At 34.1% G+C, this 17,073-nt stretch overlaps 1 protein-coding gene across 1 annotated transcript in view; it reads right to left on the minus strand.

Moving 5' to 3' along the window:
* The window catches only part of LOC115453166 (proton-coupled folate transporter), a 39,035-nt gene extending 29,109 nt beyond the window's left edge, over positions 1-9,926 (minus strand). The window contains 2 exon segments of the mRNA XM_037439345.1: positions 8,953-9,382; positions 9,384-9,926. Of these exon segments, the coding sequence (XP_037295242.1) occupies positions 8,953-9,382; positions 9,384-9,926 (973 nt within the window).
* Between the last annotated feature and the right edge of the window lie 7,147 nt (positions 9,927-17,073).

Here is a 17,073-nt window from a genome sequence, read left to right on the forward strand (position 1 = left end):
AGAAAAGGGGACTTTGTCTTATGTATATCTATACATATCTATCTCAAAAAATAAATCTATTCTATATTTATATTCTATTATATATTTTTTCTGCTTTCGCAAAACCGTTGTCCATTGTATTTAAAAATAAAACAATTTGCAAGTCAATCAATAAATCACTATAAAAAAATTGCTAATCAAACCAAAAAAAGTGTATTGTAAGCAACATGTTATTATATTGTGATATTACGATAATGGCGACAACTGCTTCACGCTTTTGCACAACAAATAAAAGTAATTAATTTTATAAATTGAATAAAAAATCTATCTCTTACTTTTATGAGTCAAAATAAAAAAAAAATATTGCCTAAGAAGATAGCACCTACATAGTGAAATACCCTATTATACATATACCAGAATGTCGAAGGTATGTGAAGTCTGCTAATCTGCATTAGGTAAGTGTGGACTACTTGGCACCCAAATGGTCCCAGTAATAGAGGAGGGCCATGCCCAGCAGCGGGACGGTATTTAATGACATTATTACATTATCGTCAACAGGAAGGCATCCCAGAAATGCCGTGAACTACCGTGAAACACTATTATTATAAACTTTCGCTTCACATCTCTTATTATAGGGATCTAAAATAGTCAATAATACGTGCGTGACAACTATACCTACCCTAAAAAAAAGTCGTGAAGCTATGTATTTATTTTTTTAAGTCGGCAAGACATCATAATATTATTATTTTGGCCGTTTTTTTTTTACTTATGTTAGAAGAAATTAGCTCGCGCCAAATTTCAGGAAGGTCATCGGGAAGTAGTCTATAGATTTTTATCAATTATTAAAATTTATACTTTATTTATAATTGCAGTAGGTAGATTTTAATGTATTTCATTGAAAACTTGTATTTTATTTTTATTTAATGGCAGTATGCGGTTATAAACCTTAGTACTCGATATTAACTTAAACCTCAGACCAAGCCATTTAAAAACAAACCAAATAAAGAAACAGACACTTAAATAGGCGGACATCAAAAATTCAGTAAGAATTATATGAACATAAGTAACAAAACCAAAAAAAGGTATTGTTTTGCAAATGTAGTACATTAAATATAATTTGTATTCTTGAAGTAACGCCACCTTGAGTTGGTCAATGTGATGATTACCTCACTAATTAATGTTCATGACATTGTTCAAATGCTAGGCTGAATAGACGACTTTGTTCAAACTTCAAATGCTAGGCTAAATAGAAACTAAACACTGTTCTAGAACCGAATGAGACTACTTTTGAGTGATATAAGTCGTCTAACATAATATCTATACGAATATTAAAAGTAGGAAAAGTTTTTTTGTAGCGCTAATTTCTGAAACTACTGAACCAATTTTGAAAATTCTTTCGCTAATAGGAAGCTACATTACTTCTTAGTAAGAAAGGTAAAAAAAAGGTAGTAGTAGTAGTTCATTGTTGTGTGCAGTTGGATAAAACTTCATACAACAATGTATTAATTAAAATATCATGCTAACATAGTTATTTAATTTTGTGAATTATCGCTTGCTTCAACGGTGAAGGAAAACATCGTGAGGAAACCTGCATACCTGAGTAATTCTCTATTAGGAATTTTCGAGGGTGTGTGAAGTCTACCAACCCGCACTAGGCCAGCGTTGTGGACTAAAGCCTAATCCCTTTCAGTAATAGAGGAGACCCGTGCCCAACAGTGGGACAGTATATAATACAGGGCTGATATTATTATATTACTATATAGTTATTTAAGCTTACTAACATTATGGACTGTAATTGTTGGTCTGAAATAAAGAAATTATTATTATTAGTGCTATAGTAGCCCGCTTTATCTCCCGGAAAAACTATTTCTCGAGGGCAGAACTGAGGTCTAGGTCTGGTCTGGTCTAGGGCTAATTTAGAAATATGAGTAACTAGAGATATAGACTAACCCCAACAAATGTACACACAAACTCAGAAACGTTTCTTCTTTATTTTGCTTAGACTATAAATAGACGTTGCTCGCGTATTCCTTTGTTTCGAAGATCTTTTCTTAAAACCCCATTGTAAATCGCAAATATTTTTTACACCTGTGTATTTTTCTGTACACATTTTTTTACATTAACACATATTTTTTGTGTCAGATATAACTAGATGAAGCGTGTTGCTGAACAAAAAAGTATTTTTAATTTATTTTGTGTTAAATATAGCTTATTTTTGGACAATTTGTGGGTACATTTAACATAACTGGGTCCAATTATCAATGGCTTGAGCCAGCACCAAGTTGGAATGAATATTTATCGTTAAATAATAGTAAACAGACATGTTTACTATAATTAAACGATTAGTGTTGGGTCGAAGTAAAATAGAGCGTTATTCCCGACACTGGTATGAATTTATCAATCCTTATAATTGTTATTCTTATAATATACTTGTACTTAAATTTTAATAACAATATTATCTTATACGCACCGCGCAGAAGGCAACGTGCTTGCATCCGTTTATTTTGTTTTCACAAAATGATTATGGAAATAACAATAACTAAATAAATTTGTAAATAGAAAACTGAACTATTAATTTAGAAATAAAGCAATTGTCAGTTTCATATAAATGTAAAGTTTCCACAGTATTTTTCGGGAACAAGTTGACAGCGCCTCAAAAAGGATAACTCAAAAAGGGCTTTCGTATAGGAACAAATAAATAGTGTTCCTCTAGATCATATTGTGATTATTATTGCATCTAATGAAGATATTAATTATGACAGTGGCGAATACACGGCTCATATTAAAGACATTGCTCTCAATATTTCTCAAGATTCCACAGTATTTCTCGGCAAAAACCTGACAGCGCCTGCGCGGTGACTTAAAAAGGGCTTTCGTGTACGAAAAAAATATTTGTATTCCTCCGGACCACATTGTAGTTATTATTGCATCTAATGAAGATATCAATTACAACAGTTGCGGATAATACACGGCTCACATTAATGACGTTAATCTTAATATATTTCATATTTGTATTCTTTTGGTAACACTAGTTCGTCAAAGTTTATTTTTCAAATACCTATATATCTATACCTTCGTGTTACTTTGATTAGCTAGAGATTGCTTGTGGTTTCACCTGCGTAATTTTTCCCGATTAAACGATGCATTTAATCGGAAAATAGAGTAGGACCCGTCGTGAGTGCCAAAATTTATCTAAATCCACTCAAATATTAATAAACTATGAAATAGCATACGTACAAATGTACTCATTTACGAACACACGCAGTTTTTTTATTAACTAATTATTCTATCATAAACCTTCTGTCTTCTTAAACATGCATCATCGTTTATTCTTACAATAGCACATTTCTATCAAATATCGGAAGAACAAAACAAGTCTGTTTCCTATGCACCTTTTCATAAAAAGGGGGATAGAAAACAGACTTGTTATCACAGCAATGCTTCGTCCTTAGATAAATAACGTCTATGAATAAGGGGGATGTCTTTAAACTCTTGATAATTTGATCTCAAAACTTGGAAGCTACAAACATTTAACCAACCCACGCTTAGAACAAGAAGTAATAAAGACAGGCTTCAATGAAACAATTGCGGGCTATCGTTACAATTAAATAAAACTAACGTTTGTGACAAATGCAGGAATTTACGAAATATTATAAGACACGTTTTTATTTGCGTTTGCGCGATAACTTTTTAATAGACGCATATATTTGATAATTCTAATTGCTTAATGCAATGTTTTAAAAAATATATTATACTAGATTTTGCCTGCGGCTATGCCCGCGCGAAGTTTTTCCGGAATAAATATTTTCCCGGTATAAAAATTCTATAGCACTCAGGAGTAATATAGATTCCTATCAGTGAAAAAGAAATCTAAATCGATTTAGTAGTTCTAAAGATAAACGCGTTCAAACAAACAAACTCTTAAGCTTTCTATATTAGTATAGATTAATAGCATTTTATAAAATCCTTGAAAACACCAGCAGTATTATTCGCTTTAGGTCTTTTCATATTTTGTTTCGCTGAACTATTGGTAGTATTGAATTAGTTAGTTGTAAGTAAATAATCATGGATATTTCGGCCTTTAAAATTTAATATGACGAAATTTTAAAGGCAGAAATATCCATGATTATTAATTATTTTTACGTTTTTCTTTCAACTGCGAGAACTAATCACTAACTAGACGTGAATTTAAATTCTTTACTTGCCAATACTTGTTTAGTTACCCAGATTAAAGCCGAAACAAAATGTATGAAAATGGACCTTGAGGTATCGCCTTAAGCTATAATTCTCTTAATTATTAAATGTTCCATATTCAAAAATTTTATTGAATCGTCTTACTGTTTCTTATTCTGCGACAAAGGTTTTGAAATGTACGGTCAGAACCAAAAGACGAACACAAATATATTCGTTATTAAATAAATCATACATATTTTAGGATTCATCCTCAACTATTTGAGGTTGACTGTGCCCATTAGACGTGAATTTTATATTTTTATGGTTTAATATTAAGGCAAAGAATTTCCTAAACCTTTTACTGCTAAGCCTTCGTCGTGCTGCATTGTATAGTATGTATTTAAACCTATTTGATCGTCAAAATCCTTTGAATTGTAATAGATAACTAAATACAGGTACAAAGTTTTGCAATACGGAATTCTCTGTTCGCGTCCGAATCATGTCTTTTGTTTTATTTTAAATACGACCGAATTCGCATTTGTTTTTATTATTTAAAAAATAAACAACATAACCGCGGTCAAACTAAACAATACAATAGAAGAACAAAATGTATATTGTAAGTTTAATAGTGTATTGACCTTTAAATTTTATTAATGTACCAAATTTGGTTTGTTTTTCAAATAACTAAGTAATTATTTATTATGTTGTGCTGTGTATTTTTTACAAATTTTGACTATGACATTCTCAATTTTCAATGCTAAGGTGTTTCTTAGAAGTAGAACGAATTTCAATGTTTGTAGCTTTATAAATGAATTAATACATCCCGAATTAACCTGTAACATTTTAATCCCTTAATGGCATTGTATGCAAAAGCAAATACAATGTGTCATAAACAAAACTATTGAGATGTTCCTTTGTTTTTATCATTTATTTTATTTTTAATTTGTTTATGTCATGGTGTAGTGCAAATAAATGTTTTATATTTGTATTTGTATTTAGAACATGATTAATGTCTTAAGGCCACGCAAATACGTAACACTGGACTAACAAAAAAGGTTGCAATCTCCAAAATAGAAGCCTCCTAAGATTGTCCTAATAAAATGCGACACGTGAGACGAAGTCGTTTAATTTTGATGTTTATGATTAGTCGAGGGACGAATGCGTGAGTCACGTGTTAGTCTCTCAGCCAATCACAATAAAACGACACGGAGCCGTGTCTTTTTTTGTCATATTCTAAGTATATTGAGGCGAATTTTACTAATAAAAAATAGATTGTAAGTACCTACACTAAGGTCTATATTAATTTATATTTTTTATTTTGTTTTATTTTATTTGCGTGGCTAACTGCTATCGATAACTAATAGATAGAAGACGAAATGAACACAATAGATAAGCCAAATACAAGCCACCGCAGATAGTAAAAAATCATACTATTAATACTGTTATTATATTCTAATTTGGTTCCCCTGACGCATTATCCCCAACCTAAAGTCCAATAAACACCGATTATTGGACCATAGGCATTTGGTACTTGTATTTCTGCCTCTTATTTTGCTGTCACTAATAAACTATTGCAAATATAAGGCAATGCGCTGACTGATTACTTCTACATCAGAAATTTTATGAAATTGTTTCTCGGCAAAAAATATTGACGTCTGCGCGACGCCTTAGCAGATCCGTACTGTTATTTTATTTCTTTTATTTAAGTTATTGTTGGCCAATATCGATTATTAAAGGTGAACAAATTACACTAACCAGTTCAAGGCCTTTTTTGTTATTCAAATATCAATGAACTTTATTTGTTGTAGAAGAAATTGATCTTTGGTTGTGATTTTATTTATAGACTAGGCTAAATGTATGCCGCGCACAAAGCTCTCAAAGCACAAGGTTCAAAATTTTCAGACCTTTCCTTAGTGTTTCCCTAGGTCATGAGTTCTAAGGAAGTCGTATGCGCAATTCTGTGGTGTGCTTTGGGATACCAAAGCCCACCATAGAATCAATTATTATAGATATATAATCTATTATAAAATATTTTTTAGACTTATTATAAATAATATTTAATTTATATAAAAATTTATTCCATGAAAAACTAATAAGTAATAATACAACTTCTTTGAAATTAAACAAGTTTTCGGAGTATATTAGACTTGGTCCGCTCCGTAACCATGAAGGCTGTCTACAAAACGTCGGGAAAAAATATAATACATAAAATCTGCAATAAAATTCTAAAACTAGTTTTATTTCTATACCTAACATTTGTGTCACCAAAAGATTTTTTTATATATCTACTAATATCTTATCTGTCTTCATATTTATGTGTAAACTAGCTGACCCGACAGACGTTGTCCCGTCTTAACTATGAATTTGTAGCGCGCATTCTGTATTCGCTGAAAATAACTTTTCTTAAATTTTCTAACGTTCCGCTCAACTTCTTTATTTTTTTCTTTCATAAGATCCTTCTCGTGACAATAACAAACACAACAAAAAAAAATTGTGAAATCGGTCCAGCCGTTCACGCGTAATGGCGTGACCAAGGGAAACAGGAATTAATTTTTATATATATAGATAATTTACGCTTCGTTATCAAAACGCTAACTATTACTGCATGATACTTTCTGATTGTTTGTTCATACACAATCACTAATTTGTGTATGAGACAACTAAATCGTTGTGACCTGTGCATTAAACTAAATTTTATTTTTTTTTGGAATTTACTTCATTACACAGATGTAGAGAAGTCACGTTGCAGAGAACTCAACAATAAACTGAATTTAAACATTTTTGGACTTCACTTATGCAGAGAAGCCATGTTGCAAAGCCTTCGACAAAAAAAAATCCAAACCGACAAAAGATATAAAAAATATCAAATTTTGGTCTCAAACTTTTCCAGAACTCTTTTGCAAATAATAATTATTATTTATCAGGATCATTACATCTATATATATATATATATATATATATATATATATATATATATATATATATATATATATATATATGGTTCCTATTTCCCTTGGTCACGCCATCACGCGTGAACGGCTGGACCAATTTCACAATTTTTTGTTGTTGTTGTGTTTGTTATTATCAGGAGAAGGTTCTTATGAAAGAAAAAATTCAAAAAAATGCGCGGAGAATTTGATAATTAACGACAATATTCATTTTACATAACTGTTATACATAGTTAAGACAGGACAACGTCAGTCGGGTTAGCGAGTAACATAAAAATTACAGTAATCCTAATATGTCGCCCGACCTGATAATAGATCACAAATTTTCCTATAAACAGCCCATGACGCAGCCATCGGAGACGACTGACGCTATTTATGAATAGATATAAGATTTAAATTTTTTTATAAAACTATTTCTAGCAAATATAGACATAAAAGACGATATAATTGTATTAAATAAATCTACCGCGTTTATGTTGTTTAGTTACTGTGCGAAATGAACTTAAATAAGATTAATAAAAAATTACCATATTTTTTAGTAATTAAAATTAACGTTTTTAATACGGATTATATCCTGCCTTACACAATATTATAATACAAAGTCTCCTGCCTCTGGCTGTTTGGCCGAAATAAACTCAAAAACTAAAGAAATTTTGATCAAATTTAATATGAAGATAGTTCGAGGCCCTGAGATGAATATATCCTATATAGGCTATATTTGTATCCCGGGAAAATAAATAGCTGGAATTTTATCCAGGAAACTTTCACGCAGGCCAAGCCGCGAACAAAAGTTATATAAAACAAAAAGGAAGCAATTACATGCGTTTATCATTGTCTCCTACCAAAGCAAATCAAGGTACGGAAATAGCCAGGACATTGTTAATTATACATTTTACAAAAACGTAAACAATACGATGACTAACTACCTCGGTGGTATAACTGTATTGCGTGCGTGGTATAACACCGCTCTGAGGTAACGGGTACCAGTCCCGAGTTGGGCAAAGTGATAGGTATTAGGTTTTCTGTTCAGTATCAAGCCAATGGGACAGTATCGAATGGGATTTGTACCCGATATGGCGATAGGCCACCCCCTATCACAGTGGGATAGAATACACATAGCGAAAAGTGCGAGCCCTGGTTGCACTTCTGCCCACCTCTTCGGAGATAAGAGCGCGATGTGTGTATGTTTTGTAAACAATATGATAATTGTCTTCAATTTAAAATACCTACATTCGAATGATACCTACAGCCAAAGAAACTAAATCTCAAGTCTCCACAAAATACCTTATTAATTAAAAAGCAGTGTTTAAAAAATATTCAAATATAAAATATATTGAAACATTTTTACCAGAACTCTATTTACTCAGTTGTCAAATCACGGATAAACTAAGGTTAAAACCATTATATTATGTAAAACAACCGAATCTTATTATGTAAATCATAATTTAAACAATAACTGAAGTAGTGATACAAGTATGTAACTCATATCGAAAGAAAATTTTACAAGCGGCAGTAAAATCACTATAAAATCTGAAGATTAACTTAAGAAACATGCGATTATATTGCACTACGATGAAATTATACGAATTATTATCAAAATTATCAAGAATAAATGGTTCTGTTGTCTTTAAACAATTAAATTTAATGTTATAATATGTTATGTTTAAGACTGTAATAACAGCCTTACTTAAATTAGAAAATATTTTCACACGTTTTTATATGAATATTTTTTCAAAGCAAACGAAGCATCAGTCTTAAAAAATCAGTGCACATGCATCTACTAAAATATTCGACATAACTACAAAATTTTAGTTCGATTTTTAATATATTAATAAAAATAAAAATAGTTTACCTAATACCGGTCCAACGATGAGCATATGAGCAAACATAATCAGTATGATCTGAAGTCTTCGCGATCCACTTCTAGTCCTAAATGCCACTGCCAACGTCGCCATCAGATCTTGTATCGAGAACACCGACAGTATACTCTGCTGCTTCTTATCCAATTCTTTCTTCTTCTTTTCCTTCAAACGCAGCAGTATATAGACAAAACCGAACAAATAGAACAAACACGCGACCATAAACACGCCGTAGTAACCTATTTGACTTGTCATAATACCACTTAGCGCGAGACCTACGGGCCTACTCAGCGTCAGTATAGCAGTTATGATGCCTATTCGAAAAGTCCTCTCAGATTCACTTGTGATATCAGTGATGTAGCTGTACACAGCCATGGTCATAGCCACTCGTCCACCAGCCAACGCTGGCGGCAGACCTTCCAAAAACCGCAGTCTCATTCATTCCTACTTTGAAGAAGAAGACAGTACTCAAAACAATGCCGATAGCCGAAATCAGTTTCCCGAGTATTGGGATGACCATGAACGTCTTTCGGCTGCCTGTTCTATCGCTCCAAGCTCCTATGAAGAGTGCCAATATACCGGGTAACGCTGTCTGAAGCGGGAAGCTCCAGCTGGTCATCTTGGTGACCATTCGTTGTACATTTTTTTCTTCTTCGGTGTAGTTGTGCGTGCGGCCCTGTATGATGTGCCGGCAGGTCTGGTTGTCGTACTGCAAGTTGACGAGACATGCTTTCTCGAAGCATAGGTTCTGGACGGCCAACCCTGCGAGAACACTAGGCAACACATAACATATAACGAACGGTTCCACTGTTATTTTAGCCCTGAACGCCCATAACTTTTTAATGTATTGTTTTAAACTTTTGCTCAGTCTAGTTTCGGTTTTGGTTTCGGCACCGTATTGCTTACTGCACTTGCATGGTTCCACAGTCACCACCTTTTCGCCGGGCACTTCGACCCGTAACGTCATATTGATTGTTTGCCACTATATGTTCATTTATTTTTTATGACATAATAAATAATTGAGTGTGCGTATGAAAATGATTTGTATTTTATAATCACGTTACGCTAGTGGCGAGTGTTCGGGTGCGCGCGCGGCGGCGGATTGCGTTCGACGCCGGCTGTAGCGCGCTGCTCCGCCACCGTTACTGCATATCGGCTGGCCGCTGGAACTATTTAATTTGTACTTTATCATGTTATCACGTGGCCGCAGTGGGCACTCACTCGTGTGTTTATAAACTTTAATTAAGTCCACAGATGGGCTGCCAGTGTGACGGACTGGACGATTGTGCTGCTTGGCCGTTCATTAATTAATTAATGACGATTTAATTCCGTCATTAACCCTATTAATTTAAATGTGTATGATTTTGTTATTTTGATTTTATAATATTGGCACAAAATAAAAGCAAATGTAGTACAAAGAAAATACCTTTTAAAAATATATTACGCGACAAACAAAATTTTTAATTAAAATATATTTTATACTAAACTAAAATTGTTTTGCGTATTATATTGCGGTTTTTATATTATAATTTTCTCCCGAAGTTTCTAAGTCTTTGCAGCCTGCGTGGTCACGGAGCGGACTGAGATGTTGGTCATCCGAAAAGTTAAAGTTACAAAACCTGCTTACATTTTACAATCTTTGAAACATGGGGAGAAAATTAGAATATAAAAACTGCGATGAACCCGCAAAATAATTTTATTTTACTGTCTAACTTGAGCATAAACAGAAAAAATCATTATACATATTTGATACTCTTAACTAACTTATATCAACATATTTTATCTAATCTTTATACAAATCTATCCAATTATGGCACATGGTAGACTCCTTTCGTATGGCAGAATTCTTTCGTTCCCAGGAACGAACCGAAACATATCTAGTAGCAATTGCCTTGTCCTTGGGCATGTGGTTGTGTTTAGTCCTCTTTCCTACACTAGGTCGCATTCCCACCAAGAGTATTAGACAAGAAGTTCAATAATCCATTCTGAGTCAATCACAACTCATTTTGATGAAAAGAAAAATGTTATTCCATAAAATATTTAAAGATAAACGTTTGTTGAGGCGTAAACGCTAACGTTATTTATCAACATTACATTTTATATATTTTTTTTTGCTTTGATTGATTAGACGAACTTGCTGTTCGCCTGATGGTAAACTACAAAACCGCCCATAAACAGTAGAAACACCATCCAACACCTTTTTCTATTTCCTGTTTTGCGTTTACGATTATAGAAAGACATGTTGAGTACGGTACCAGTTATAAATATAATATTAAATAATTAGAACTCTTAAAAAATATTTAAATAACTCCACTGCAGAACTGTTCTACAAACGTTAGCTCGCACTTTGTTAAAAAACATGAATCTGTGAAGGAACTTTATTTTTTATTTTTACAAAGCTTGTACCTGATAGAAGGTGGAATAACATCCAAATAAAGTATCGATTGACATAGAGATCATAGTCCCTTGCCAGATAACATAATCATACCGGCCTGCTTACAAAACGAATATACAGAATATGCCTATATTTTTCCGTTTTTCCGCAAATTAGAGATATTAAAGTATTAACTGTAATTTTACGCTAATCACTTTAACATTTAGCATTGTCTATATATTCATTACCGTCAAAATATTCATATAAATTTTTCAACTTACGAAACGGTATAATATAATATTATTGTAGCTAATTCTTTCATTATTTTATATTCATTGCAACTTTCAACAGACGGTTGGTAATATAATATTATTGTGAATAATATTAATTCTCATTCTTCTATATAGCATTTGCTTGCGGCTGCGTCCGCGCATAAAAGTTGTCCCGGGAAAAGTCCCGCTTTATCTTTTACCGGCATAAGTAGCCTATAGCGCTCGAGAGTAATATAGCTTTTTATTAGAGAAAGGATTCTTTCTCAAAACCGATTTAGTAGTCCTCAGATTAGTTCCTTTAAACTCAAGAACTTAAGCTTTTTATAATATTAATATAGATTTACGCCCGTATTCATAAACGTTATTTATTTAAGGACGGAGCATTGCTGTGATAACAAGTCTGTTTCTCAGTGCTGACGGCATGGCAGCCTCCGCAATGCGTAGACATAGGGCAGTTGTGATTGGCTAATATTGAGATACAAATTTAATCTAATTGGCTGTCAGATAAACAAAGCTGAACAAACAGCAAGCTGTCAGATAAACAAAGCTGAGAAACAGACTTATTATCACAACAATGCTCCGTCCTTAGATAAATAACGTTTATGAATACGGCAGTGACGAAAGGTTAAATTTTTCAAAAGGTAACCCGATGCAAAAAAACATTATTTTACGTAACATATCGCGCCAAATTTAACAGAAAGCAAAAACTAACGTAAACGTAAATAAATCTAAAAGGGAAGCCGGTAGGAATCGGATTGTATGGACACTTCGCCACTGGAATACGGACGTTAGAAAATATAAGTTTGCAAACAAATTCTGATATGGCGTAACGGTCTTAATTACTTCTTAAACACATATGTTAGACATCGAAATAAAACTAGAATTCGTATTTCATTGTGGTTTTTTATTACTTCATTTTCTCCCGAATTTTTTTTTAACCTTCACGGTCACAGAAGGGTAGATGTAGGTCGGTCGTAAGTCAGTTACAATATCTACCTACTAGCGGCGTCGGGTCCATACAGCCTTATTCCTCTCGGCTTCCCTTTTGTAATATATAAGCAAATTATTAAAATTAATTACATTATTAATAAATAAGTAATCATAGGATAAAAAAGCGGCGATAGCCTAGTTGGGTGTGGAACGCACTGCCAAGACGAATGTCTGCAGGTTCAAATCCCAAGGGCACACACCTCTGACTTTTCTGAAAAATCATGTGTGTATTCTTTATGAATTTATCGTTCGCTTTAACGGTGAAGGAAAACATCGTGAGGAAACCTGCACATCGGAGAAGTTCTCTATAGGAATTTCGAAGGTGTGTGAAGTCTACCAATCCGCACTAGGCCAGCGTGGTGGACTAAGGCCTAATCACTCTCAGTAGTAGAGGAGGCCCGTGCTCAGCAGTGGGCAAGTATATAATACAGGGCTGATATTATTATTAATCAAAAGGATAGTAGGCCAAAATGTAATTAAAATTAATACTAGATATATATTTTTTCTCAGGTTCCTTTTCGGAAAATTATACCCTTCATAACCGCTGCCTATACAATTAATAATTTAAAAATAATATAAGCATCGGGTATGATAATGATATTGCGTAATTACAGTTGTTTGGTATCACGTAGAACTGCGGACCAATTCCCATAATGTCGGTCAAGAATTCCGCTGAAAGTTGCGTAACATACAAATTAACCATTGATAGAACTATTATTCTATGAATGAATCAATCAAGAGAATAGTTCAAGGTTTATTATTGACTGGCTTTTTCCCTTGTATCCACGTGGAAATTAGTTGACAACGACTAATTTAATTTGACATATAACTGAATATGCAATTTCGAAAAGAGCACATGTTTGTAAATGTGGTTCAAGAAATTCTAAAAAGGTGTAAATTTTTTAAAATATATTTTTGGATTACAATTTGGGTTCAATCAGGAATGAAAAATTACAGATGTTTTGTTGTTATTTGTTATTATAGGTTCATATTACATTTCTACATATTTTATATTTACAAGATTTGCTCTTTTCGAAATTGCATATATAATTGTAATATTCACTACGCAAAACGGCATGCTTTAATTAGACAAGTATTTTTTATTGTAATTAGGCATAATATGATGCACTACGTTTAACGTTTTATATTTAACAGTCTATTTCCTATAAAGAAATAAAATTAACAATATCAATAATAACATATCTTATTTTTACAATGAAAAATGACAAATAGCTAAAGCTAAGCACCATCCAGACATAATTAAATTATAATTATTGTAAACGCCCTGTGTTCAAATAATAACTTTGTTAAGTAGGAGTATGATAGAAAACAATGTTGTTGTTTATTAATTCCTAGAATTTGGATTTGAGAAGTGCGTACATACAAAAAACAAAACACACGTCGCGTCTTCATCTCCGAAGGGGTAGGCAGCGGTGTAACCAGCCCCCCCCTTTTTTCCCCTATGTTTTGTCCCATGATTTGATAGGGGGGGGGGGGGGGGCATGGCCATATCGGGGATAATTTCCAGACTCCGGGTTATTATTGAGCAGAAGAACCCAATAACATTTCGTCTGACCCGGGATTCAAACCCAGGACTCCAGAGTACCTAGTGTTGCGCGTACGCAACAAATACAATGCCTCCGAGGCAGAGTGCGTAGTTATTTGTTTACATTCGAATTTCCCTCGTGTAATACCATTACATACCTATACCTGCCAAGGCATAGGTATTTAACTATTGTTATTTTGTAAAAGAATGAATGAATCCCTCCTAGCTTAATTTCGGCCACGGCGGCAAATATCAACAGAGACCAATCAGGTGGTCTGGTACCACGAACACGAACAAGTTGGCGAACTCAGTATAGACTAAAATATCTGTAACGTGGATATATCACACCGACAGCTGCATGATCAAGATACCTCATAAAACTATTTGAAATACAAATAACAAAATAACCTTTTTATTTTCGCGGGAAAATCACTTTAATATCCCGCATTACTCCAAGGAACGAAGGTGTGTATGTTAGGGTTACCACCATGCTATGTATGTCGGTGTACCGACTAAAACCCTGCGGTAACCTTCGTCGATGCATTAGTGGCGGCTCTGGGAAATTACATGATACTTGCTAATAAAGTGTCTAAAATATCAGATAAAAGATATTTTTGGAAATAGTATTTAACATATTAGATACGAAATTTGCATTTTGTATTGTGTAACCGTATTTCAAGTACTTAGGTTACCGTGTGCAATCAATTCCTTTGCGCCCCCTAGGAGACAATGTAATCTTTAATTTTGATACTTAATATTAAATCAAAAGTTATTGTGTAAAGTAAAGAAGCCGCTCGCCGGCCTTAGCACGGGTGCAGGATGTTTGAGAGCGCCAGTGTCGCGAGCGACGCATGTCTCTTTGAAGGTGTCGTGTCTGGCGCCCCCTAACACACTGCGCCCGTGTGCAGCGCACACCCTGCACAATACGTAAAGCCGCCTCAGCTTACGTACACACGTCTCTGGTGTGGTGATAGTGACGAAGACTGTCTCGGTGCCGTAGTTTTAATTGGACACGGTACGAGTACGACTACTGCGCTGAGGTCCTGGGTTCAAATACCGGGTCGCGCAAAAATAATTGTGAATGGGTTTTTCCATCTTAAAACATTAATAATAATAATAATAATACCAGCCCTGTATTATATACTTGCCCACTGCTGAGCACGGGCCTCCTCTACTACTGAGAGGGATTAGGCTTTAGTCCACCACGCTGGCCTAGTGCGGATTGGTAGACTTCACACACCTTCGAAATTCCTATAGAGAACTTCTCGGATGTGCAAGGTTTCCTCACGATGTTTTCCTTCACCGTTAACTTCACAAAGAATACACACATGATTTTTAGAAAAGTCAGAGGTGTGTGCCCTTGGGATTTGAACCTGCGGACATTCGTCTCGGCAGTCCGTTCCACACCCAACTAGGCTATCGCCGCTTTTGACTGGGTTTTTCCATCTTAAAACATTACTCAGTCCCAACTCGGAGTCAGGAAGTTGGCGGTGTGATGCGCCCATGCCTAGGAAAGCACGTAAAGCCTTTGGTCCTGCGCCTAATCCCTCTTCGGTCATATCGGATTGCCCTCTCACCGAGCTATGAGAGCGAAGGAACAAAGTGAGCACCTGTGTATTGCGCGCATACTTGTGAACTATAAAATCTCTTGTCTACCTGGCCGATCTCCGTTAAGACTGTGACTGAAAATTCGGCTAGGAGGATTCATTCATTCAGTACTGACCAAGTTATTTTTCAATAGGTGCCTACTGTTAATATTATAGCAAAAATTCTTAACGGTGTGAAATTATTATTTTTAACTTTATTCACTAGCTACGTTCTATGAAACAAAACGTATTTAACATACTACATAAGCATTCAATTATTGAATAAAAATATATTTTTATATCCATCCATACTTATAAATACGAAAGTAGCTCTGTTTGTCTGTTTATCTATTATGCCTTCACGGCTAAACCATGGAACCGATTGTGAGGAAATTGATAGAGCTATAGGCTACCCCGAGAAAATATAAAACGTGATTTTCATCCCAGGAAAACTTTACGACGCGGGTCGTCGGTCGCGGTCTTCTGATTTTATAAATTCGCGGTCTTTTAATGTTATATTTTATAACATTATGTATTTATAAATTTACAAAATAAGTTTAATAGTTATTTGTAGTTTAGTCATACCTACTTTTACCTACTTACCTTAATCCAATATTAATCTTTCGTTTATGTATTAAGTATGTTATATCCACTGCAAAGTTCTACATTTAGCTATACATGTTAAAGATACAACATATCGATGATTTTACTAAGATATAAAGCTAAAGAGTTTGTTCGTTTCCTTAAACGCGCTAATCTCAAGAACTACTAAACTGGTTTTGTTTTTCTACGAATAGACTCAAATTATTTTATCTCCTCTTTATTTTTAAAGCTGTTTTTTACATTTGAATACATATGTTTTAAAGAACAAACAAGGCTTATAACCATATAAAATGCTGGCTAAGCTCAAGACTCAAGCCGCCGGCGGTTAGGGATTTAAAGAGAGGAATCTCCTCACAATGCGCGCCGTGTCCAGCAATACCCAATGCCTTCTGCATCTGGTCTCTGGCCCAACGGCCAATTGAGTGCTTCTGAAGATGTTGGTCAAGAATCTTTGGTATTTACCCATGCGGAGAAACGACAATCGGGACAATAATTGTAGAGTCCACTACCCACATGTCAGTAACCACGTGTGGCGATTCTAAATATTCATTTTGTCTTTTTCGGCCTTAACAAGGTCATCGTTATGTGGAATGGTGATATCAAGAAATATTTATTATCCGACGCGACAATGGATCTGCATCACAATTTATAATTATTATATTTTATCAATATATAAAGTAGTAACATTATTCCAGAGTGCTATAGGCTAATTTGAATCCAAAGAATATATTTATTATGTTTAT

This window comes from Manduca sexta, chromosome 16 (genome assembly GCF_014839805.1).
Source record: "Manduca sexta isolate Smith_Timp_Sample1 chromosome 16, JHU_Msex_v1.0, whole genome shotgun sequence".
Lineage (NCBI taxonomy): Eukaryota > Metazoa > Arthropoda > Insecta > Lepidoptera > Sphingidae > Manduca > Manduca sexta.